General features: G+C 37.0%; 1 protein-coding gene across 6 annotated transcripts in view; it reads left to right on the top strand.

The window, feature by feature from the left end:
- Window positions 1–26,075, top strand: part of cntrl (centriolin) — a 35,000-nt gene continuing 8,925 nt past the window's right edge. Inside the window, exons 1-30 of one of the 6 annotated variants that reach the window (XM_081367047.1) lie at window positions 93–188; window positions 2,278–2,334; window positions 2,941–2,979; window positions 3,057–3,084; window positions 3,323–3,442; window positions 4,960–5,128; window positions 5,514–5,623; window positions 5,785–5,979; window positions 12,046–12,199; window positions 12,313–12,533; window positions 12,635–12,811; window positions 13,729–13,863; window positions 14,119–14,264; window positions 14,347–14,536; window positions 14,654–14,812; window positions 15,370–15,549; window positions 15,641–15,748; window positions 16,491–16,632; window positions 16,769–16,911; window positions 17,009–17,180; window positions 17,267–17,556; window positions 18,596–18,753; window positions 18,888–19,050; window positions 20,132–20,262; window positions 20,621–20,761; window positions 20,840–20,966; window positions 21,204–21,368; window positions 21,447–21,606; window positions 23,340–23,455; window positions 23,530–23,738. In XM_081367047.1, coding sequence (XP_081223173.1) covers window positions 3,076–3,084; window positions 3,323–3,442; window positions 4,960–5,128; window positions 5,514–5,623; window positions 5,785–5,979; window positions 12,046–12,199; window positions 12,313–12,533; window positions 12,635–12,811; window positions 13,729–13,863; window positions 14,119–14,264; window positions 14,347–14,536; window positions 14,654–14,812; window positions 15,370–15,549; window positions 15,641–15,748; window positions 16,491–16,632; window positions 16,769–16,911; window positions 17,009–17,180; window positions 17,267–17,556; window positions 18,596–18,753; window positions 18,888–19,050; window positions 20,132–20,262; window positions 20,621–20,761; window positions 20,840–20,966; window positions 21,204–21,368; window positions 21,447–21,606; window positions 23,340–23,455; window positions 23,530–23,738 — 4,190 coding nt within the window. In that variant the 5' untranslated portion in view covers window positions 93–188; window positions 2,278–2,334; window positions 2,941–2,979; window positions 3,057–3,075. Of the gene's footprint in view, window positions 189–2,277; window positions 2,335–2,940; window positions 2,980–3,056; window positions 3,085–3,322; window positions 3,443–4,959; window positions 5,129–5,513; window positions 5,624–5,784; window positions 5,980–9,484; window positions 9,694–12,045; window positions 12,200–12,312; window positions 12,534–12,634; window positions 12,812–13,728; window positions 13,864–14,118; window positions 14,265–14,346; window positions 14,537–14,653; window positions 14,813–15,369; window positions 15,550–15,640; window positions 15,749–16,490; window positions 16,633–16,768; window positions 16,912–17,008; window positions 17,181–17,266; window positions 17,557–18,595; window positions 18,754–18,887; window positions 19,051–20,131; window positions 20,263–20,620; window positions 20,762–20,839; window positions 20,967–21,203; window positions 21,369–21,446; window positions 21,607–23,339; window positions 23,456–23,529; window positions 23,739–26,075 lie in introns of those variants that run through there. The other 5 variants (XM_081367049.1, XM_081367048.1, XM_081367050.1 and 2 more) reach the window with 5 other exon arrangements.

Below are 26,075 nucleotides of genomic sequence, written 5' to 3' on the forward strand. Positions count from 1 at the left end.
TGGAGCGTTTGGAGCAGGAGTTGGAGTTGAGAGTCGAGGAGACTGCACAGCTTCAGAGAGAGCGGACCGCAGCACTGGAAGAGCTGGAGCGGCAGGACACAGCCAATCAACACCTGAGGCACCAGAACCAGGAACAACAGCTGGGACACAAGGAACTCAGGAGAGAACTGGACACCAAATCTGAAATGGTAGGTGATGCAGTCTTCGTTGTCATCAAGCTCAGTGTGAATAGGGTGGAGCATTTCGCCCTCACACACAACTGTGATATCTTATGTAAAGAATATTTTTTTTATTTCAGATAATTTCCTTAAGAAGCACCACCTAACAAAACCCATTTTTAAAGTCAAAATTAAATCCAAATTGACTTTTTTGAAGTGTTAGTTCACCCAAAAATAAAAGGCAGAAATACACTACACGACTTTTTCTGATTTTTGCAGACAAGTTGACAAAAGTTGCCAGAAGTCTCCACCAGTGTGCAGATTTTGGGCAATTGGAGTTGATTGATTTTGCAGAAAAGTGCATGATGGGCACAGACTCTGATTTTTTTTTTTAGCTTCAGATTATGATTCCATCCAGTCGGAGGATATTAAAACATGTTTGATATTTTAGCCGATTTTAGAGTACTTATTGTAGTATATGATGCATTGCTACTGAAACCGAAGCTGTCCTTTATCTACCGGTGTTGCAATAAAATACAAATACAACAACAATACAAAAGTAAATAAAAGGACACACGTAACAAATTAGCCTCCCTCAATATTTGACTCCTCAGCATAGATAAAACAACTGACTACGCCATCTCCCGCTGTAATCTGTCCATACTGACCCCGTCTACCAATCCGTTTTTTTTTTTTGCGACTCAGCACACAGTCAACTACTGCGGTCATCTCCTAGACATCCGTTTTTCATCTGTCGTGAGTCTTCTAGCAATGAGGCGTGTGTTTCTGTGTGAGTTTGTTGTGTTCATAACAATTTGAAATTTGTATGATGCCTAGTTTTTCTCTGTAACCATTTGCAAAGTCTGCAAGTGTTTGATGCCTAATGTTTTAAAATCTTTTCAGATTTTAAAATTAGTGTAGCGTATTACAGCCTTAAGTCATCATTTACTCACCATGGTGTTGTTCTTATGCTGTATGCTCTTTATTTTTTTTGTCACAAAAAGAAAAAAAGTCCCACTTGCGCTCGTACATATAATGGCAGTGATTAGCGACCAGCATCAAGCTTTAAAAAAAGACACACAAGTATCACAGAATTGATCACATGCGGTATATTCCAAGTATTCTGGGGGTATATGATTTTTTTTTAAATAATGTATTATTTAACTAAAATCCTGAGCTTGGCCGTTTTTTCTTCTGTGCACAACTGGGCATTCATTAGAGTCTATTAGCAATTCACTCTGTCTCCGGCCCGGGAAAAGTTGTGAGAAATCAAGATTAATAAAAACATGACACAAAATACAATCCATGTACTTTTTTCTCTGAGATGAATATATCTGTTGTGTTCATCGCAACAACAAGTTATCATGTTCACATCTGCCACCAGTCATTCTGACTGTCATCTGACAACTGGAATTCAAGTCTGGAGATGTTCATCTCAGTGAAGAAAGTATACAGATACTTTTTGGGGGGATTTTTTGGAATTGTATTTTATGTCTCCTTTTCTGGGCGACTAATAGAGTCTTGAACTCACAGTCGAGCAGAGTAGACCAACGGCCAATACCAGGATTTTAATTAAACAATGCATAAAATTTCGTCACTTGGAATATAAAGCACATTTTGCATGGGATCATTCTGTGATACTTTTGCATCTTTTTTTAAAGCTTGATGCTGGTCACTTTTTACTGCCATTATATGGACGAGCACGAGCAAGACATTTTTAAAAAATTCTCCTTTTGAGAAGAAGGGCATACGCCATTAGAACAACTCTAGGGTAAGTAAATGGTGTATTCATTTTCATTTTTGGGTGAACTATCCTTTTAAGGCAAGACACTACAGACAACCCACTTGCTCATTTCTAAAACATCATCACTTATTACAGAAATATGTTTTTTTTTTTTCTTGTTGAATACTGTTTCAATCTGAAATGTCACATAACGGGAGGAAAATGGGTTGTAAATTTTTCATGTTTCATGTTGACTTTTATCTATAAATTACTTTTATGTGCTTTCATATTAATTTTCAAATCTTTGTGCTTGCATACTCAAAATTCAGTCACAGTGAGCACTCAAGTACACATTAATTATTCAAAATTTACATTAATTTTCCTGTCTATTTCTAGACAATTTCCTGTCCAGCTCTCTTTTCTTACTCCATGCTTTTGTCACCTACTCCAAAGGTACTTTGTGAATGTTACTGAAAAGTGTTTTAGAGTGTGTTGCATCATTTATTATCGCTTTAATTGAAGAAGTTCTTGGAGAGCCTGTATTTGGAAAAACAAAATCGGTTTCAACTACTAGAACAGCAAATTTATACTCATTGCTTTAATGCGCTTGCTCAGTATACAAAATAAATAAAAAAGTGCCATTTATTTATATTGCACGAGCACATTTTTTAAGTAAATTATTTAACAGAAATCATTTTTGTTAGGTTTTAAATGAAAAACAATAGATATTGTTCAAGGTACTGCTTGTGATAGGACACTTTTCTGTCAAACGTTAGTGGACAACATGCATGACTAATGTGATGATCTACAGCTGTGGTTAATCTGCTTAGACACAGGTAAATTTGAGTAGAATTGACTTCATAAATCCGCTAGAAGTCTACTTGAGACCAGTGACCACTTGAGGCCAGTTCATTGCAGAACTGGCTCTAATGCAGAAAGTGAATCCCTTTTAACTTTCCCTTCCCTATTGATTTTTTTTATCTTTCACTCTTGTGCTCTTATGTAAACTATCTGTATGTCTTCTACTGTCTCTTCTCTTCATTCCTTCTTCAATCTTAGCTTCCATATCATGCTCCTCTGCTGGATTCCCTCTGTCAGGTACTTAAATGTCTTTTAACTTATGTGCCCTACCAATTACGGAATGATGTCAACGTTATGTTCTCCTGTCCTCTCAGGGTCTCGCTTTAGAGAGCAATGTTGATGGTATGGCATTGCTATGTTCTTTAGCATGTTTCTGCATGTGTGCATTCTGTATTAATGGAAATCTTCAATTATCATTCATTGCTCTGTGCATTTCCATGAGTGTAATAGTTTTGTAGTACACATATCTTTAAGACTCAATTTCATTCTGAGCTGAGAGGTTTGTAGTGATGTGTGGCTGATGTGTTTTATGGTGTTATGTAAAATGTTTTGTTTAAATGACCTCTTCCTCATTACACAGCTGAAGCAGAAAACAGTGGAGTTGACCCAGGCCTGTCAAAAACACTATGAGCTCGAGCAAGAGTTGGCTTTTCACAAAATAGATGTCAAGTTTGAACCTCTTCCATTTTATCCAGACCTTGTAAGTTTTGGTTTTGTTTAGGTTTTATAATAACTTGAGGATATAAGTAGATCATTCATCGTGATTTGTTTTAAGAAAAAGGGATTCATTTCTTTTTTTTTAATTGGTAAATTTACACTACCGTTCAAAAGTTTGGGATTGAGGGTTTTTGAAAGAAGTCTCTTGCTCCCCAAGGCTACATTTATCCATCCATCCATTCTCTTCCACTTGTCTGGGACTGAGTCGTAGTGGCAACAGGCTAAGTAGGCTGCCCATATGTCCTTTTCCGCAACACCTCCACTGCAAGGTGTCCAGGAGGCATCCTGACTAGATGCTTGAACCTCCTCAACTGGCTCCATTCAACGCGGAGGAGCAGCTCTACTTCACACCCTGTCTCTCGGGGTCAGCCCAGACACCCTGCAGAGAAAACTCATTTTGGCCACATCTGCAATCTGTATCTGTGAGCTCATTCTTTCGGTCTCTAGCCAAAGCTCATAACCATAGGTGAGGGTTGGAACATAGACTGACTGGTAAATCGAGAGCTTAGCCCTCATGCTCAGCTCTCTCTTCACCACGACAGTCCAGTATAATGACCCGGTCTCATGCTCTGACCTACTTCTCCTACCCCTCACTCGTGAACAAGACCCATTGATTCTTGATCTCCTCCACTTGGGGAAGCAACTCACTCCCTAACCGAAGTGGGCAGTCCATTGTTTTCTGGCTGAGAACCATGGCCTTGGATTTTGAGGTGGTGACCCTCATTCCCACCGCTGCACACTCAGCTGCAAACAGCCCAAGGAAGCACTGAAGGTCACAGCCCGATGAGGCCATCAGGACAACATCATCCGCAAAGAGCAGCAACAACCTTCCAGCTTCCGCAATGCAGGCTTTGAACAGGGCCCACTAGGTCTCCATATCTCCAACCTTCTTTCGGGATGAAGGAATCACTCCTACAGAGGTGGGAGATGAAGACATTCTGCACAGGAAAAAAAAACTAAACAGTGGTGTCAAGTTGAGGACTCCTACTACTTAACGCCATCCACCCTTCAACCCAGGAGTTTGGTTCCAGAGCCCGAGCTGTGCTGAAATTGAGGCCAGCTATATCTAGCTATTAATGCTCAAAAATATATTTTGTAACGTTAAGTGTCTTTACTATCACTTTTTATGAATTTGATGCATCCTTGCTAAATAAAGGTATTAATTTAAATAAAAAGTATCAATTTAATTAAAACAACTTTCTTACTGACCCAAAACTTTTGAACGGTAGTGCGTCTTTTTCCATCCAATATGTAGTGCATGAAGTTTTAATTCATTCAGTTCCACTTTTAACAAAATAATAAATATATATATATTTTAATAAGATTTTAGTGCAAGTCTTTAACAGTTAGATACATTCCGATTAATTCATAGGTGACATTTCATTTGAGCTTTGATGATTAAATTCTGCAATACAAAAGCTCCAATTAATTTTGCTTTAGTCATTTTTGTACGGTAGGATTATATTCATTTTTAGAGACATCATTCTCTATGTTGTTCAGGAGGTGGAGGTAGAGAAACTTTCTATCGAGAGTCCCTACATAGGAAAGTCTTGTCAGAAGAGGAACATCCTCTTGGGTGCACGAGACCAGCATCAGCCAGCCTCAGCGGACCTGACAGAGACAGACTACCCCAGAGAACATGACATGTCCAGACATGCGCAGCTCAGAGGTACAAAGGTTCAAGGGCACTGTGTATTCACATTATACTAAAGGGTCTAAATAATTATTCATTTGTATATTACACATGCTATTCATTTTTTTACTAGCTTTACTTGTAACAATCTGTAGATTTTTATTCTTATTACCAGCAATGCTGCTCAGGTATGGGACTAAGCTGCATACAATCGCTTTGCTTGCGCATACTGTATGTACAATATTACCCTCAAATAAAACTGAACTGACTGTTGAACAGTGGCCCCCAAAAATAATAAAACCAAGTGGCTTCAGCAAACAAATGATGCAGGACATTTTCCCGGATTTATGGGACCACTATAAAGATCCACATCTCTGCAGTTTTCCTAATGCATCTGTTTTTGTGTTTTAATTTTTTTTAGCTGAGGTGCGATTACAGCAATTACTTAAAGAAATTGAGATGAGAGAGCAGCAGATCCTTAGAGCCAGTGAGGAGCTCCGGCAGCTAGAGGAGACAGTTTCTCAGAGACGGGTGAGATGTTCCCCTTTAAACAAGTTTTTAAAACACCACTTGCAGTTCTCCTTGAGAATATTTTCTCTGTTTTAAGTCAAACTTGATGGCCACTTGAGTCACCATTCATATTTCAGATTTTTTTTTAATTATTTAATGTATCTATGTTGATTTGTACATAGATCTGTGAAGCTGAGAAGGAGCAGTTCAGGCAAGAGCTTCAAAGGAGGATACAGAGGCTGGGAGAGCTAAGAGGAGAGATGGAGGCTGTGGAGAGGCAGCTGGACACACTAAATGCTGATAGGAATCAAGCCCAGAATGAAATGGACCAGCTGCAGAATCTACTGCGCAGCCTGGATCTCAGTGACCCCAGACATGTCAGTAACACTTATGCTTATAACCTTATGATGCTAAAGCAATAATTACAGTGATTTTACCATGGTTAAGTAATGTTGTTGTGACGATGTGCTGCAGAGTGAGTAAAACCCCCTTAATTATGGTAAAATCTCTGTTATGTGCAACTTCTTGTGGATTATTGTTGTCATAACACAGAGGCAAAACACAGACACCAATGTTCTGTAAATAAATGTATTCATAATAATAATTATTACAAAAACAATTCTTCTAGAAGTTAATGCAATTTATTAGCCTTACTGAACACTATAAAATATCCTGTTAAATTTACGGAAATATGCATATTTTACAGTTCATAAACGTATGTATCATGAACTGATATAAAGTTGGTATGAAATGAAAATTCACCCTATCTATTTTCTAAATGCATGTTATAAATCTTATTTTGAACAATTCATACATGCTTACATTTTTTCTTCTCTTCTCTAAATGTTTAATCAAAATGTCATAACATGACAGTCCGATAAAAACAACAGACTTCTCTCAGACTTCTCCCACATCTCAAAATCCAATCAACAACCAATACATTGAACAAAGTCCCCACTGTACTTTTTTTTCTTTTTCGATAATGTATTACACTCAAATGTTACAATACAGAAGAAAAGATCTGTTGCTTCTTCCGTTGCATTACAACTTTAATATACCAATCTACTTAAACTGCTTAAGGTAAACCCCCATAACAATACAGATGTTTAAAATAAAAGGTCAAATGAAAAACTATAATTCATTAAAACCGGCCATTCTATAAACAATGGCTAATAAATAAAAATACACAGAACAGTGTTACTTAAAGACAAACCATCGGGGTAAAATACACAACACTAAAATAATGCAGCATACATAAATTAATTTTAAAAAAAAAGTACATAAAATACCAAACCTTTTCACATACAGTAAAAAAATATTGTACTGTAAAAATACACTGACCCAAACTTTTGAATGTTAGTATTTTTTTCAAGAAATCTTTTAAGTTGAATTGATCAAAAGTGACAGTAAAGACTTTTACATTGTTACAAAACATTACATTTTTATTTCTGTAACAATTGCTAACATTTTTTAAGTATAGGCTGTTAATGGTTGGCAGACAACTTAAAGCATTAAAATGTAATTAAGCTGAAATGCCGTTACAGCTTTGTCTATATTTGCTATTTTTCCCTGGTTGAGAATAAGATTTCAGAACATTTTTTTAACCAAGAACAATGGTTACACACATTCATTTATATAGCACTTTTTACAATACAGATTGTTTCAAAGCAGCTTTACAGAGATAACAGGAAAATAATGCAAAAAAGTTTGTTTCCAGAAGAAAATAGCATCACAGTCCAGCTTAAGTAAGTTTAGTGATGTTTTTTATTTTTTGTTTTTAGTTCATATATATGTCTTAATATATAAATAAATATATATATATATATATATATATATATATATATATATACAGTATATATATATATATACAGTGCTATGCATAAGTTTAGACACCCATGCTAAAGTTGACTATAAAGAGGAATAAAAAATCATCTTTTGGAAACTGAACTTAATGCCTTAATTTAAAAAATTTGGAAAAATCCAACCTTTAAGGACACCAATTTTCTTTGTGAATGAATAATGTATCGTAAATAAATAAATGTTCTTCCTTAAAATACAGGGTGCATAAGTTTGGACACCCCTATGTTAAATTCCCATAGAGGCAAGCAGATTTTTATTTTTAAGTATTTAAAAAAAAAAATTTTTTTAGGATACTATGCATCCTGATAAAGTTCCCTTGGCCTTTGGAATTAAAATAGCCCCACATCATCACATAGCCTTCACCATACCTAGAGATTGGCATGGGGTACTTTCCATAAGATCATCTCGCAATGCAAATCAAACTAGCTATTAGGCTAACTGAAATAAAACCATGCCAATCTCTAGGTATGGTGAAGGCTATGTGATGATGTGGGGCTATTTTAATTCCAAAGGCCAAGGGAACTTTATCAGGATGCATAGTATCCTAAAAAAATTTTTTTTTTTAAATACTTAAAAATAAAAATCTGCTTGCCTCTATGGGAATTTAACATAGGGGTGTCCAAACTTATGCACCCTGTATTTTAAGGAAGAACATTTATTTATTTACGATACATTATTCATTCACAAAGAAAATTGGTGTTCTTAAAGGTTGGATTTTTCCTATTTTTTTAAATTAAGGCATTAAGTTCAGTTTCCAAAAGATGATTTTTTATTCCTCTTTTTAGTCAACTTTAGTATGGGTGTCTAAACTTATGCATAGCACTGAATATATATATATATATATATATATATATATATATATATGTGTATATATATATATATATATATATATATATATATATATATATATATATATATATATATATATATATATATATATATATATATATATATATATATATATATATATATATGAAGAGTTCAGATGCAAAAGCCTCTAAGTGCCATCTGAATTTTTTATCAAGCTCGTATATTTAAGTTCAGTAATAAAAAACTTAAGTGGCAATGAAAATTACCTATTAATTGTCATTTAAGTGAAATTACTGAACATAAATATACGAGCTTGATAAAATTGACCATTCTAGAAGAAATTTTCAGATGAACTCTTCATATATATATATATATATATATATATATATATATATATATATATATATATATATATATATATATATATGAAGAGTTCAGATGCAAAAGCCTCTAAGTGCCATCTGAAATTTTCTTCTAGAATGATCATTTTTATAAAGCTTGTATATTTAAGTTAAGTAATTTCACTTAAATGACAATTAATATGTAATTTGCATTGCCATTTAAGTGAAATTATTGAACTTAAATATACAAGCTTTATAAAAATTATCATTCTAGAAGAAAATTTCAGATGGCACTTAGAGGCTTTTGCATCTAAGCTCTTCATATATATATATATATATATATATATATATATATACTGTATAGCCGCTCTGGAGTAAACCGTGAAAGAAAGAGGAACAAACTATGTCTATGTATATTCTGTTTTCACCGCAAGCATCTGAACTCTTCAGATGTTTTATTCGGATCTGAGATCCTCAGTCTATTTATGTTATATATAAACAAAGTTTATGTCTTCCTGTTTTCTGTTAAAGAAAATGTTTGTCACACAAAAAGTGTAGTCGAAAATGTGTCTCAATCACTGATGTGTTGTGGTACCTCCCTAACAACAAAGGTGACAATAATAAGATGAAGATCTCTATGGAATTAATCATCACTAACCCATTATTCTCAGCATCACGTCGTATAAAATGAGGCGTCTGCCTCTTTAAGAAAGAAGAGAGAACTGCTGTCCTAGGGGAAATCTGTTAATGCTGTGGGTGGAGCCAAAGAGGTTCCTTACTCCCACCCGGCCCCAGACAAGAGCACTGATTGGCTGAGGCAGAATGTTTCCTGTGTTGATTCAAAGAGAGTAGAGAGGAGGGTGGAAAAAGCGCAGGGGCAGAGGAGGGGGAGAATGAAGTCTAGAGGAGAGGGCTACTTTTAATGATAGTTGGACTCTGTGGACAAAAGCTCTGAAATTTAGAGTAGCGGAGCTAAAAGACACAGGAAATGTTCTCTTTCTTTCCCCTTATGGGGCAGCAACAGGAGAAAAATGGATATATAGAGACAGAAAGTGAAGAGATGGCAGCCACAGCGCTTTAGTAAGTAAATACCCCACTGGGGTCAAGGGGGGGCTCATGGGAGGCTGCTGTCATAGTGTTGCAATTTGGGACTCTTGATTTTGTTTGTTGAAATGATTATTGGTACCTAACAATAAGACCATTATTTCAAGTTGATCAAAACATGCTTCATTAATGTGGAAGTTTGAATGTATAAGGAATATATTTTCCGTGTTTTTAAACAGGAAATTGATAAATCATTATGTCAACAGGGTTTGCTGGATTGCATATTTTACATGGCTTGCATTCGATTTGAGAGCAGTTGGCATAATAACAATGTACATTGTTAAATTACTATGACCAAACCATTTGATAAAAATAAATACCTTTGGTATATTTATTTATAAAGAAGGTTGGTTCAAAGTTTTAAAACAAACTGGCCTTTGAACAATGTATTATGTGTAAAATAATGCTTAATAAAAGTGTTACATTATCACTTTGAGATAATTGTTGGAAGGGAAGAAGAAGTGTATGGGTGGAGAAGTAACGAATGCAGAAGTCCAAGGCTGCATCTGAAATTGCATACTTCCCAAACCCTACAGTATAGTAGTATGTGACAAAAGAAGTATGTCCGAATTCACAGTACTCATAAAAGAGTAGGCAAAAAGTACCCGGATGACCTACTACTTCCGGCGAGATTCTGAAGTGTGCATACGATGGACACTTTACTATCCCATGAGGCCACGGGAGAGGATTTTTGAAGGGCAGTGACGGGACGCAACTGATGCTGTAGGTTACGTGAATTCATAATAAGTACCTACTCAAGAGAGCATCCCACGACTGTCCCTTCTTCCCAATTTTGCATACAGTCCACAATAGTACACTGTAAAAGATTATTTAATAATAATATTCATTACATTTATATAGCACTCAAAGCGCTTTACATAGAAGGGGGGATCTCCTCAACCACCACCAATGTGCAGCATCCACCTGAATGGGACGGCAGCCATATTGTGCCAGAACGCCCACCACACAACCAGCTATTTCTCAAAGATTATAGAGTATATAAAACAGAGTATGTTTTACAAGACAATGCTGTTTCAGTCTTTCTACTTTCCTACTTAATTTCATGTTTAATTCAAGTCAAGTCACCTTTATTTATAAGGTGACTTGACTTGCACTTTATACAAGACAGATTGTTTCAAAGCAGCTTTACACTGATAACAGGAAAATTATTTATTGATGCAAACAGAGTTTATTTCGACTGTAAAGCAGCTCTAAAAATAAAACTGTTATTGTTCAGCTGATGTCAGTTCAGTGTTGATTCAGTTCCGTTGTAAAAGTTAATCAGTTATTAAATTAGTTCATTTCATCTAACGCAGTTCTGCAAAAAACAGTGATTGATGTCATCATCCAGCTCAGTTCAGTTCTCATCTAAAAGTGTCAATGCAGTCAAATAAATATGAGTAAAATGTCCTCAGTGAGAATATTAAGTGTCCCCTATGAGAACCAAAACTATAACAATAACTACAATGTGTTCTTGCCAATTTTGTAATTAATTGAGAAATTTTCTAGCAATTTGTGAGTGAAAAGTGTTTCTACACCAATTTTTTTTCCAGAGTATGTGAATTGGGATGCAGGGTCTTTGTCTTTTTTTAGTTCTGTTCTGAGATTTGTAGCTGATTGATTTGAAAAGACTGCAAATCATTTATCAGTCTAGATCAGTTTTAAATGCATTAATGATGAAACCTAGTAGTTCTACATTTGTACAATTGCACATTTGTGTGTGTTTCCCAATGAAAGTACCCTCCAGGATGCTAGGGTGTTTGGGTGGTTGCCTGGGTGTTGCTATGCAGTTGCTAAGGTGTTCAGGTGGTTGCTGGATGGATGTTTACTGGTCCACGTCAAATGAGTCCACATAGGCCCGTTTACGTCAAGAACGATAATGATAACTATAACAATAACTATATTAGCGTCCACTACAACACATGATAACGTTATGTTTATTATTAGTACGCACTGCAGATGTTGTCTGCTGCTTTCAATGCTTGAGCTCCTTAAAGCAGGATGGATTGGATGATTGGATGTCAGTGTTTTTTTGTTTTTATTTTAATCAGTTATTTATTCCATTGATATCATTCCTTTGTGTCATTATTATGTGTTGTGGACTTAAATTTTCTCATAGAATTAGAATGATTATTAAAACGTTATTTTTATAGTTTTCGTCCTTGGTGTGAACTGGCCTTAAATCTCTATGATGTTATGGTCCCTTAATATAAAAATAAAAAAAACACAAAAAAATAAAGTTGTACAACATTAAACTGACATCATATGTATCACTTGTGTTGTACTTGTGATTCTACTGATTTTGACTCTCTGCCATCTCTTCTGCAGGCCCATGTGAAGGCTCAGTTGTCCAAAAAGACACAGCTGCTGGCCATCATGAGCAGAAAGCACCAGGAACTGGAGGGCAGGCTGGATGATATGATCACGCGGATACACAAGGAAACGCAGGAGATCAAAGAACTAGAGCAACAGCTTACTGATGGTGAGGAACTTTTTACATTTCTTTTCCTTTATTGGATAATGTCGTTGGATCCATTATGAATACAGTATATTTAAATTAAAATAAGTAAGAATAAACAATCTTCACTCATTTAGGTCAGATAGCTGCCAATGAAGCACTCAAGTGTGACCTGGAGGGCATCATCTCAGGTCTCCAGGAGTATCTGCAGGGGATGAAGGAACAGGCACGAAGAGCCCAGTCAGATTGCAGACTTTTGCAGAGGGAGAAAGATACTCTGCAACACCTCCTATGTGAGAAGGAGCTTCAGTGCACACAGCTGGAGAAAGATGCTCTGAGTGCTGAAAGCGCACAGGAGGTTGGAATCTGATTCTGACACAATGCTCAACAGTGCTGTTTTATTAAAACCACTCTGTAATATGTCAAGTCAACATTATCATATTGTTTGTTGTGTTACAGGAGCTGCAGCATCAGCAGCAGGAGTTGGAGGATCTGAGGAAGGAGAACAAAGAGCTGAAGCAGGCTCAGGGTCAGGTCAGTGAATATCTGGCAGAGCTGGAGACCCAACTGCAGGAGAGAGATACTGAGGCCACGCAACTGAAGGAGGAGCTGGGAAGACTGCGTCGACTCAGTCAAGTAGGAAATCTCTTCATAGATTTTTACATATTCATCCATAATATAATATAGTTTTTTTAAAAGGAATGGTCCACCTGAAAATAAAAATTGTTGCTCCAAACCTTTTTTCTTTTCATTTCACAAAATGTTTGGTTGAATATTCACATTGCCCTTTTCCATAAAAAGAAAGTGATTAGTGATTAGTGCCAATCAACCTCCAAAAAGGAGCAGCTCTCACAATTAAACAACTTATGCACTATATTTCAAATATTCTTGATATGTCCTCATCTTCTTGAAATATTACAAGAGCTGGATCAACAAGCTGGAGGTCACATATTCACATTCTTTCATGTGTATTATCAGCAAAAATTATTTGCATTCATTTTGGAAGCACAGCTTGCTCCTTAAACACTACCATTCAAAAGTTTGCAGTCGGTAAGGTTTTTAATGTATCTTAGTCTCTTATGCTCACCAAGGCTGTTTTTAATTGTTCAAAAATACCATAAACAGCAATATTGTGAAATGTTATTAATGCACTGTTAAGTGACATGAACAAACAATGAACAGCTGTATTTCTATTAACTAACATTAACAAAGATGAACAAATACAGTAACAAATCTATTGCTCATGGTTAGTTCATGTTAGTTAATACATTAATTAATGTTAACAAATGAAACCTTATTGTAAAGCAACCTTATTGTTAAAACATTTAACTTCATTAATTTTTATTAAAAAAAATACCCCAACACTTACACCCAAAACTTTTGAACAGTAGTGTACTAGATTTTAATATGTGGAACAGTGAATAACTAAAATTTGTTCCTCACACAAATGGCTTTATATGACTAGGGATATAATATACTTGTAGTGAACTTTTTAAGTGAACTATCCTTTGAAATATTTAACTTTTAAGTTTTCTTGCCTTCCACATTTACAGATGGAGCACTCAGCTCTTCAGGCGGAGCTGCAGAAAGAAAGACAGGCAAAAGAGAACGCTTTGGCACAGATGTACATGGCTGCCGACAGAGAGCTCGAGAACACGGAGCTTCTGCAACAGGTCAACACTCTTCAGGTGTGTTACTGCACATAAGACCTCACACCAGAATAATAAAGCTCAGTCAAACCTATCCCTTTATAAGCATGGGGAAATTCTTGGAAAAACCAAAGGATGTTTAACTGAAGTGCAGAGAACCCTCACCTCATTAAAAACCTTCTCACTTCCTGTAAAAGTGTACTGTACATTCTGCTGCTTGATGATGAATGAGAATCATTCAGCCTCCAGTAAGACTCACGTCTCTGAAACCCTGGCTGAAAATGTATTTCACAGGAGGAGAGAGACAGTCTTAAGGAGAAGGTGGATGCTCTTCATGGTGATTTAGAGCAGGTTAAGGATGAGCTTCTTCACCCTGAGAATGTGGCTAAACATTTAGGAGAGCTGTCAAGAGCCATAGCTACAGGACAAGAGGAACTAAGGTATGATAGATTCTTATTATATGTTTTAGCAAATTACAGATGTGTCCAACAGATTGCGAAATGTCTTTGTTATCCCATCCAGTTGCAGCTTTGAAGACCTCGGGGAACCAGTGAACAAGAAATTGATAGAGCTACAACAGCAGGTGCATCGTGTAGTATCTGCAGCTCAGAGAGATAGACACGAGGCCCAGCGTTGCCAGGACAGACTCGCTGGAGAAATGGGTTTGCTCAGAGAGAGACTCAGGAAGTACCAAGAGAGATACCAGACTCAGGTGAGCATTCAATTCATCATTATTTTGAAATATCATCAATCAGGTGCTCAGTGCTCACATATTCCAGTATAATGTCTTCGTATGAAGTGATGCTGATCTCCCTCTGTTTGATTCCAGCAGGCAGCAGAGAGGTGTGGTGAGGAAGCGGAGCTCCATAGGTTGAGGGAGGAGCTGGAAGATGCTCATGAGCAGCAGTACTTGATGCTGAAGCGTTTAGAGGAGACTGAAATCGATAGGGACCGTCTGCTTGCTGAATTAGAAGAACAAGATAAACAGGTGCCAGAATGAGATTGATTAACATATTCAACATTTGAAACCTCTGTTGTTAAATTTGCTTGCCACCTTCTTGAATTTGTTCTGTTTTGCTCGGTTTTGAGATTAAATGCATAGTTCAGTCATGAATCTCTTCGAAGTAGCTGATTGTACTTCACTCATGCCAGTAGAAGCAGCATAGCAGATCCATTTGCCCAAGGCGTTTCCCATTGTGAGATACCGAACGAATGTTTGAAAGAGAAACATTCCTAACAATAAAATGCTGTTAAATCTATTGCCAAAGTTGTCATGATTGAGATACTTTCAGAGCTTTAATCAAAATGTAATGTTAGGTGTAGGGAACCTTAGCAAGAATTTTTTTTTTACTCTTCGACCCTATGGACAACTTTAAACTGAATGAGAGTTTATAGTTACCAGTGCCTTTATAGAAATGCTTTATTTTCAGTCAGCTATGAGTGATTTATAGATCCACAATTGACCTAAACTTTTTACTTTGTAAGTATTTTACTTTGGATATTGCTTTAAGCAGCTATGTATGTAATAGTTTGTTGTTTTTCTAGATAAAAGCCGAGGAGATCCAGACTCAAGAGCAGCTGGATTCTCTCAGTCTGGAGTTGCAGGCACTCAGGAGATCATTTTCCTCTGCTGACAGAATGGCTGCCGAACAACTGTCTGCAGCTAAGGACAAACTTCACTCTCTTCATAGCACTATAGAAAAAATACATCTGGAGAGAGCAGCGGTAAGACAAAGTGCAGGCTACTTGAGATCTTTTCGGAGCAGCATCAATGTGAGAAAAATTCACTGATGATTATGTGTTTATATGCATGTAGAACGCAGAGGAGTTGCAGAGCACCAAGTTTCAGGCTGCTCAAGCCATTCAGGACTTGGCTAGTGCTGAAGCAGAAATCCAGGTTCTCCAGAAGCTTTTGACAGATAGGGTAATGTATCTTCTCAGAATCTTCAGACTTTAGTCTTCAGTTTTATCTTCCTTGCAAATAATCTCTGACATTTTGGATACGATTGGCACGTTACGCCCCGTAGTGGTAGTCACACTGAACTGTTGTGAATAACCCTTTGCTTATTCACTATGGTAAAATGAATAATGAATGTATGAATTAATGCACACAGAACAAATTACTGCCAATACATTTGAAAGAAAAGCATAGTAGGTTTTCTAGAGCTAATCAGCATAAATAATTATAATAATTATGTACAAGTCGTCAAGTCACTTTTATTTATATAGCGCTTTTTACAATACAGATTGTTTTAAAGCAGCTTTACATTGATAACAGGAAAATAATGCAACAAAGTTTGTTTTGGCTGTACTGCAGATCTAGAAGAAAATAGTGTCATAGTCCAGCTTTAGTAAGTTCAGTGATGGTTCATTTTAAAGACCTTTATAACTGCCTATTTTACAGAAATAGTATTTAAAGGATATCAGTTTAATTAAAAATATTAGTATTTCTCAAATGCCGTATTTCAGTGCACCCGAAGCTCAAATCGAAATATCAGAAAATTCTACGTACGTATATGATTGGAACTCCACGCAGCTCCTGTACTACTCTCATTTGGAAATGGATGACTTCCAGTATCTCACTTGTCAAAGATTTTAGTTTGTTAATGCCCTGTCCTCATTGTACATTGTACGTTAATGCATTCCCTGGTTTCTGTTGAATGAAGGTTCATGAGACAGATGGGAATCTCCGCAGGGTCCCAAACTCTAGTATTCAACAGCAAGAATTGGAAAGATTAAACCAAACCTTGAAAAAGCAACAGGCTCAAACCAAACGTCTCAAAGATCAACTTGCACAATCCAAAGAAGGTTTGTTTGTCATCTTTCCATGGTAACACCTCACAAACACCCTAGCATCATGGTGCTGTGTTCTGTGGCCAAGCAAGCACCATGCACATTTCCTTCAGTGCAAAAATAGACTTGTTATATATTGTGCTTTGTTTAGCTAACAACGGAAATCTAGAAGAGCTGCTGGAAGAGATTGGAGTCCTGAGGGAGACTCTTCTACAGCAGAATAACTTCCTGTCCAGTTTAGGAGATCCCCTGCCAAACACAGGATATTGGTACTATGTACCATCAAATCAGAATGTAAGAAATCATGTTTTGAAATATGTTCTTTTAGCATTAGAAAAGGAATACTCTTGTAAGTGTATTGTATTATAATCAGCATGTTATTTGTCCTCAGGCCCCTAGTTTGGGATCTCAGGGCACACAAGACTCAGGATTGGACTCTGTGCACCTTCAGTCACCTGAGAGAGGTCGACGGTCCGGCCACAGAGCACACAGGGAGAGAAGACCTCCTGTTAATGGAGGATACTGGGTCTACTCCCCCCATCCGCACGCTCATGGAAAGAGAGGCAAGTGCCACAGTCTTTCTCTTCAACATAATCATGGTGATGAATATCATGTCAAAGCTTTAATATCTGTCCACATGTTTCCTCAGATGCTCAGATGTTCAGAGACAGTGGAAGAGAGAGCGATATGGAGGGGACACGTTTCACGCCTCCATCTGGCTCTGCTGGATTTACTCTACCGGATGGTACCGCTTTTCCCCCCGGTTCATTTATCTACAGTCACCCTGTGCCTGGCCTGCCCACTGGCTCAAATACAGTCCTCTGTGGGACGCCTCCTGATGGAGCCAGACTGGTGTTCGGACTTCCTCCCAGCAATCTTACTATTCCTCTGGTGCCCAGTGGGACACTGCACTGTAATGTGCCAGGACATCAGGACTTGGTGAGAGATACTAATTTCAATTATTATTTTATTTTAACATTAAATTTTTACATTGACAGTGTTTACTAACACAAGATTATATTACAATATTAATCAGAATACAATATTAATCAGAATTTGGTCATATTCTGATTATGTGTGCATAATGTAAGGACTAAAAACCCCAATATTACGAGAAAATATGAATAAAAAAACTATATTATATTATATTATATTATATTATATTATATTATATTATATTATATTATATTATATTATATTATATTATATTATTAACCAATTAATGTCCAAATGAGATCAGAAGTATCACAAACTTTTGCAATGATATTTAGCAAATTATATTCTTGTGCGCTATTGTTTGTTTTTTGTCACTATACTACACTACCATTCAAAAGTTTGGAGTTAGTAAGATATTAAAGAAATTAAAACTTTTATTCAGCATGGAATAAAAGAAAGTCTTTCAAACTTTTCTATTCATCAAAGAATCCTAAGATAAATCACAATTTCAACAAAACATTAAGAAGCACAACTGATAACATTAGCTGCTTTTTCACTATCGAGCCGAACGGTTCCAGTTATATTTCCTGGATGTGACGTCACGTCACAATTACAAACCATTCTCGACCTGGAATTCTCAGCACGGTTGGCTGGTAGAATGCATGGAGTGATTGATTGATATAGAAAGCAACTATTGATATAAAATTTCTTGAACACCTAAGCATATTAGAATGATTTCTGAAGGAGCATGTGATACTGAAGACTGGAGTAATGGCGCCTGAAAATTAAATGTTAAATGTAAAACAAATGACATTTTCAAATATATTCTAATAGATAACAGTTATTTTAAATTATAATAATATTTCAGTATTACTGTTTACTGTTTAGTAAATGCATTCTTGGTGAGCATAAGAAACTTCTTTCAAAAACATAAAAAAATAACTGATCCCAAATGAATAACTGATCCCAAATGAATGTATGGTAGTGTACATGGAAATGGTCTTAATTTTTATAAGATAAGTAGTTTTGGTATGTGTTTCAGGAGCGAGATCTGAAGAAGGCAGAGTGTAGGCTGAGAGACGAGTGTGCTGACAAAGTTCACACTGAAGAAGAAAAGCACACACTGCAGGAAAAAACAACAGAGCTGCAGCAGGAAATCAAACGTCTGCGCAGGAAAATCCACACACTGCAACGCCACACGTCAGTGAGCATGCTAACACCAATATATCTTACTCAATATCAACTCAGTAAAACACACAGCATCTCTGAAATGTAAACTACATGTTATGGATAAAACTGAATATCTAGTGCCTTTCATTGTTTTGGTTCATCAGGAGTGGGCTGGAAAGCACTGTATTGCATGCAGAGGAGGAGCAGTGTTTGCTGGGAGAGGTGGAGTGTGTGGAGAAGACCCTGCTGAAGCGCAGAGCAGAGCTCAGAGAAGCTGACAGACTGCTTCTAGAGGCTAAGACAGAGCTCAAAGACACTCGAGCCAAGGTCCGACACTAGTGTTCCTCACTGTTGCGTAGCCACGCTATTAAATATATTTTTCAGTAGGGGCCATTCACACAGAACGCGTTTTTCCATTCCACTGCGCTACTTTTCCATTGTTTATCAATGTAAACGTGCTAGGCGGACATGTTTAACCGTTGCGTTTGCTTCTTCCTGTTTTTTTTCTGCATTTCGCCGCTCAAGTTAAAATGAGTTAAACTTTTAAAAAACACATCTCCAGACCTTTTCGCTCCACTGACCTGCTTGAATTGCCCCTTATAGTAGTCCAGTGTAGCTCACGTCCTCTCCTATCTCACTCCTTCCACTTTCCTATCAATTCTTCAGTGTCATATATATAAAGATGACAAAAAAAGTATTTTACAAAAATCACTGATTCAATCGTTGCCCCCTGCACAATAAATATTTAGCTACATACTGCTGTTTATCACACTGTTTTAATTTAATTATATAAATTAAGGCTTTATTCCTTTTTTAATCATTTAGTGTTTATTTATATCAATTAATACACTACCATTGAAAGGTTTAGTGTCAAATAAGTCTCTTTTTTGTTATAGAGAAATTAATACTTTTATTCAGCAATTAAACTGACAGTAAAGAAATTTGTTACAAAAGATTTCTATTTCAAATAAGTTCTTTAGAAATTTTTATTCATCAAATAATCCTTAAACATGTATTATGCTAGGCAGCACAACTGTTTTCTACATTGATAATAATAATAAATGTTTATTGAGCAGCAAATCAGCATATTAAAGTTAAAAATCAGCAAATCAGCATATTAAAGTTGATTTCTGAAGGATCATGGGACACTGAAGACTGAAGTAATAATGCTGAAAATTCACCTTTGAGATCACAGGAATAAACTACATTTTAAAAATGATAATTATTAAATAACTGAAAATATTAAATATAAATCAGTGATTATTATTTTAAAGAGTAACTTGACTGGTTACATTTAACTACATACATTTTTTTTTTTAAGTAGCTTCCCTAACTTTGGGCTTCTTAAATATTACATGTATACGTCAACTTCCAAGTTGCTAATGATCTAATGCATGTGGGTTTGCAGACTAAAGAGAGCGTGCAGCGCTACAATGAGGCCAGCAGGCGAGCAGAAGAGACAGAACGAGAGTTGGTGGAGATGGAAAAGAGAGCTCAAGACAGCGCCACAAAGCTGGTCCGAACCAAACAACAGCTCAGGTGAACACACATTGATTTTTATTTTTACTTATTTCAGTTCTAAATCCTTACAGCTGCTGTGAATACATCATAAGTGAACCAAACAGAATTGCAAAAATAACTATTTCGAAAAGGTTTACCAAACACTTTTCCTATCTGCTATTTTTTAGACAAAAAGGTAACATGATGTTGAAAGCAAGTGTTTACACTTTTTGGGGAAATCAACCTATGAATGGTCTACTTATAATTAAAGTATTTTAACAGCAATTTAGCTCTTAAGGCTGTTCTATGATTCTGCATCAAGTTTAGTTTGAGCTGGAAAACTTGCTAATAGCAAGAAATGAGACGTAAGAAATGAGATGTAAATGTGCTACTGAAGGAATCTTCAAGAGGAGGTTAAGGAGCTGCAGAAAAGGAAACAGGACCAAGAACACACTCTGAAAGAAGTAGAAGAGGTCCTCGCATGTCAAGATGCAAAGTTTCAAGAAGTCAACAGAAAGCTGGATAGAGCGACTGACAGGTGCTACAACTATAATTTCAGTAAATCACTGAATGCAGAAAATTTCTCTCCACTGAACTGTCTGTCTCTTGTATATAGACTGGAAACTGTTGAGAAAGAGCTCAGAGAGACCCAGAGCCTGGAGGTGAAACTGCTACAGAACTGCAGAGAGACAGAAGACAGCCTAACACAACGCAAAGCAGAACTGGACAAATTCAACACTCAGGTAATACATGTGTAAAGAAGCAAAACAATACCAAGTACAGCTCTGAAAATCACCACTCAGTATCAACTAAACAATACCGTTCAAAAGTTTGAGGTCACTAAGATTTTTTTTTAACATACCAAAATAAAAAAGATTGTAGATTGTAATTGTGTTTCACTATAAATCGACCCAAAACTTTTGAACAGTATTGTGTAGCTGAGAAAGTATTACATCAATGTGACTTTGTGTGGGATACAGGTCGTGTTGCAGCAGAAGGAGCTGTCTTTGCTGGACAGGAAGCTGGAGCAGTGGAAACAGGAAGAGGAGGTGTTGAGAGTTAGTGTGGAGCAGCACAGACAGGGCCTGTTGGATGTTCTCAGACAGGGAGAAGAGGATGCCCAACTCTTACACAAGCGCATTCAGGTTTTTACATGCACAAAATATTAGTGCAGTGTTGAAATATTTAGGATGAATATTTATGAACGGTCTGGATATGTGTAGGAACTCCGCGTGGATGTCCAGTCTCTGGCCGTGCAGAAAGGAGAGCTGGACTCTCAGCTGTCCGAGAGGAAAGCCAGACTGGGGCAGTGTAAGAAAGATCAGCAGCAAGAAGAAGAAACCCTGCAGAGCCTTCGTTCAGCCATCAAAAAACACACAGCAGGTCTGTTACAATAGAGTTTGACATGTCATGACATCAGTTTAACATAATTTGACGTCGGGCTCAAACTGTGGTGTGAGTGGCAGACGAGAGGTGGAAAGGGAGTGTTTTTGGAAACTTGTTTTCTGGCCAGTTGACGGAACAGTCACTTTCCTTTGAGAGCCAATCCTCTGCTGACATTAAAATTTGAAATAGTCAAAAACTCACCACACCTTCAAAAAAAGTCCAAAACGAGGTGCGTAAACTGAAAAGATCCAAATAGACAGATCCAAATGGAAGCCCGCACACTCTAATAGTGAAAAGAAAGCCACCAAAAGCCACTGCTTTACTGAAAATGGCAAACGTTTCAATCACGTGACCATTCAAATTTGACATTTTGAAAATTTTGGTCTGGTTTTCTGTGATGTATTCTGCCCTACAAAGGCAAAAGACCTTAAGTCGCTAGAGTGTGGAACTGAGAAAAATGACTTTAAAGATTTTTAGTTGTCCCGTCAAATTAATTATAGGTAGGACACTGGAAATCTGGCAAATAGATGTTTTAGTAATGGAAATTATATACATAAAAAATTTTTTAGCTCAAACTTGACTTTTGACCACTATTTTAAAGTTACTGTACTCTGCCTTTGTACTGTCAGCAAAAAGTGAGAAGTCATGCCAAGGCAAAAGGCAGTAACTTCCACATTCTCAATATTTGGTTGCTGATCACCATTAACAAAATCATTATAGTAACACCTGTATAAATTCTAGTCACCATGGCATTTATTTTGTATGATAATACAATTATTTATAGCCATCTACTTATTGCTACTTATAGCTTTGGTTGCATTCTGATGGCATTATTAATGCATTTGACATGACAAAATACCTCCATTGATATATTAGTCCAGCATTGGCTCGACCGTGTTTAGGGCGGAGCTGAAGGCGAAGTTTTGGCACTCTGCCAGAATAGATGCACGAGTGTTTCAACCAGGTCCTGTACCCTTAATTCTTGGTTGTATTCATCTGATACGGCAATGCGTAACGTTTTTCTGTCAACTCTGCATAATCCCTCGCGATCGTTATCGCACGTTTGTCGATGGCGGGTTCAGACCATACTAAATGTTCTGACCGCAGTTGTGCAGGACAAAGCTCTGTGGACATCAGAAGTTAGAGGGACTGATGACAGCTGTACAAAGTACACAGGCTACACCGTAATTTTAACATTAAAACAAAGGCAGATAACAATACAATCTGGTAGGTAGCATTTTTTGATAGAACACCGGCACAGTAACTTCATATTGACGCGCGGCTAAACAAAGGCAGAGCACCGTAACTCCATTTCGAGCGTTCCAAAACAAAGCCAAAGAGCCGTAACTGATGTTACGGTGTTCTGCCTTTGTTTCTCATGGGCTTTTGGAAGTTACTGTTAAGACAATTCATTATTTTCTCTAAAAAACAACGGAATTGATTTAAGATACTTATCCACATGATAAAGGAGGTCTTGAATATGCCAAAAATATAAATAACTCATTTTCGACCAAAAACGAAGTTACGGTCTTTTGCCTTTGCACGGCAGTATTGGTCAGTAAGTAATGTATAAGAGATAAGGTTATCCTGACATATCCATATATAAAGTTAAAAAATAAAGAACTACTGCTTGTGGTGCAGAAATTGACAAATTACAAAAATAAATCTGAATGAATGAAAATCGTATCCGTTTGGTTCGCCCAATTAATGTTGAGAATTTGTGTGTTTAGAGCTAAGGCATGTGTTAGAAATGGTCCAGTTGGAGACAAGGGAATTAGAGGGAGTGAAGCTGCAACATAACCTGAAACTGGACCAGCTAGAGAAGAGCCAGGAAACTCTTCTAGAGGTCAGTCCTAAACATTTTTCCGTCTTCACCTGTACTGTCTGCGCTGATGTTTAATGTGAGCTTCCTCTGCTCAGGTGCGCATGGATCTGCAGCATGTGCAGCAAGAGCTGCAGGAGCAGCGTGGAGAGGCTGAGAGACAGATGAACCTGCTGGAGAAAGAGAGAGCAGAGCTGCACACCCTCCAACAGAAGAGCCTAGACCTGCAACAGCAAACAGACAAAGAAAGGAGCAGCCTGCAGGAACAGTGCAGAAACCTGGAGGCCAGACGCACACATGCTCACAGGTATGGAAAATTAAAATAAAAAAATCACATTTCTTTTGTCTGTACAATCTTTAGAGATTTTCGAGTCATATTGGAAAGTCAATATCTGATGAAGCTACCCCTTAGTTATTATCATCATCATGAAAATTAATATGATTTCAGATTTATCCACCTCTAAATGCCTCATTAGTTAAAGTATATCATGACAATGGTTGGTCGATTTATGTCTTATATTTTTATGTCGATCAATCATTTACAAGGTGGTTCCTTAGTGTCTAAGTGCGCAGTTCTTGTCCAGAATATCCAACAATACCTATATTTTCATCAAAGTTACAAATTTAATATAGCAAACAAAAAATATGCATCTTCCATACCCACTTATCTCAGCCTAAAAAAAAAATCATAAAGAATGACTTGATGAGTTTTATCTTTATGGTGTGGCTGAAATTGATTGTTTTTCTTTGGTTACTGGATGAGAACAGAACTCCTCAGCATTAAACTATAGAATGAGTCTGTCTACTAAGTGCGCATGGCTACTATGTCACACATGTTCCCGCCCCCAAGATCAGGGCACAAAAATACAATTACAACTTAATTTTGGAAAAATACTTTGCATTAAAAACCTTTATATTAACTGGCTTTCACAATAGTACAGAAAATGACAAGCAACTGTGGTCTCCCAGTGCTTACATTAATGGTAGTTTGGTCTTAAGTGATTAATTTACATCAAATCAAAAGCTAACACGTATGCCTTTCTTCTACGAAAACAATATTTTTGTCTTACATTTCATAATGAACTCAGAGAAACTCAGTGCTTCCTCGTTTACTATCAGTTCTTTTTCGTGGATTGAAGTGTGTGCAAAGGATTATGGGTGGATGCGAAGGATACACTTGATGCATCCTTCAAAATGAGCTGAATGAAGGACATGAAATGTTCAAAGCATTCTAATTAAGACACTTGATGACGTGGCAACCATCCGTTTGAGAAGCACCCCTAGAAACTTTCAGTCAAGTATGTTTGGGGCAGGTTGGCGCTAAACTCTATAGGACACTGGCCCTCCAGGAGCAGGTTTGGGCATCCCTGAGCTACATGATCACACTGTTTTCTACAGAGCTGCTTTATAACTTATTCGACTTGAATTGAATCAACATTAAACTGACTCAAAGTGAATAACAGTACTATTGTCTTCTGCAGAGCAGTTTATAGCTGAATTGAACTCATTTCATAATTGATGAACTTTACACAGTCATTGAACTGAACTGAATCAACAGTGAACTGACTTCAGATGAATGATGACATTGTTGTTTTTTACAGCAGAATTTAATTCTGTTTGCTTTATTGATCATTAGTTTCCTGTTTATCACTGTAAAGCTGCTTTGTACAGTCCCTGACAAAAGTCTTGTCGCTTATCTATTTTGTAGAAACACCTGCTATTAACCTGACTTTTAATTAATCAATTGGTGTTAGAAATAGCTCATATGAAAAGCTAAAACCCTCCCAAATGATGTTTAATGCACTGAAATAAATTAGTTTCACTGAAAAAAGATTTATCATTTAATCAAGACAGAAAGGTCAAATTTTGGCAAGACAAAAGTTTTGTCGCCTATACAGAAATTGAACAAATTTACTGCAAATACAAAAATATGTAAGCAAATTAAGTACTGGCGCTTTGAGATCCAAATTTAATATCTTGTATGACTTCCATGAGCTTGAAGGACTGCATCCATGCGGTTTGGCAAGGATTCATACAATTTATTGATGAAGTCATCAGGAATAGGAAAGAAAGCAGTCTTGCATGCCTCCCAGAGTTCATCAATATTCTTTGGTTTCGTCTTCCATGCTTCCTCTTTCATCCTACCCCACATATGCTCAATGATATTCATGTCTGGTGACTGGGCTGGCCAATCCTGGAGCATCTTGATCTTCTTCGCCTTGAGGAACTTTGATGTGGAGATGGAAGTATGCAATGGAGCACCAACCTGCTGCAGAATTTGGCCTCTTTTATGGTTGGGAAAATAAGAGGTAGCTAAGATTTCTTGGTATTTCAGACTATTGATGTTGCCTTCCACCCTGCTGATCTCTCGCACACCCCCATACTGGATGTAACCCCAGACCATGATTTTTCCACCACCACACTTCACTGTTTTCTGGAATCTCAGATCCATGCGGGCTCCAGTAGGTCTCCTGCAATATTTGTGGCGACTGTGGTGTAATTCAACAGAAGATTCATCTGAAAAATCCACCTTCTGCCACTTTTCCAGCGTCCCTCATAGCAGGCTATGGGCCTTGGCAAATGCCACACGGTTTTTCAATTGTCTTTTGTTTAGTGCTGGCTTCTGGGCACTGATTCGACCATG

This window comes from Scardinius erythrophthalmus (genome assembly GCF_964197995.2).
Source record: "Scardinius erythrophthalmus genome assembly, chromosome: 5".
NCBI classification, from domain to species: domain Eukaryota; kingdom Metazoa; phylum Chordata; class Actinopteri; order Cypriniformes; family Leuciscidae; genus Scardinius; species Scardinius erythrophthalmus.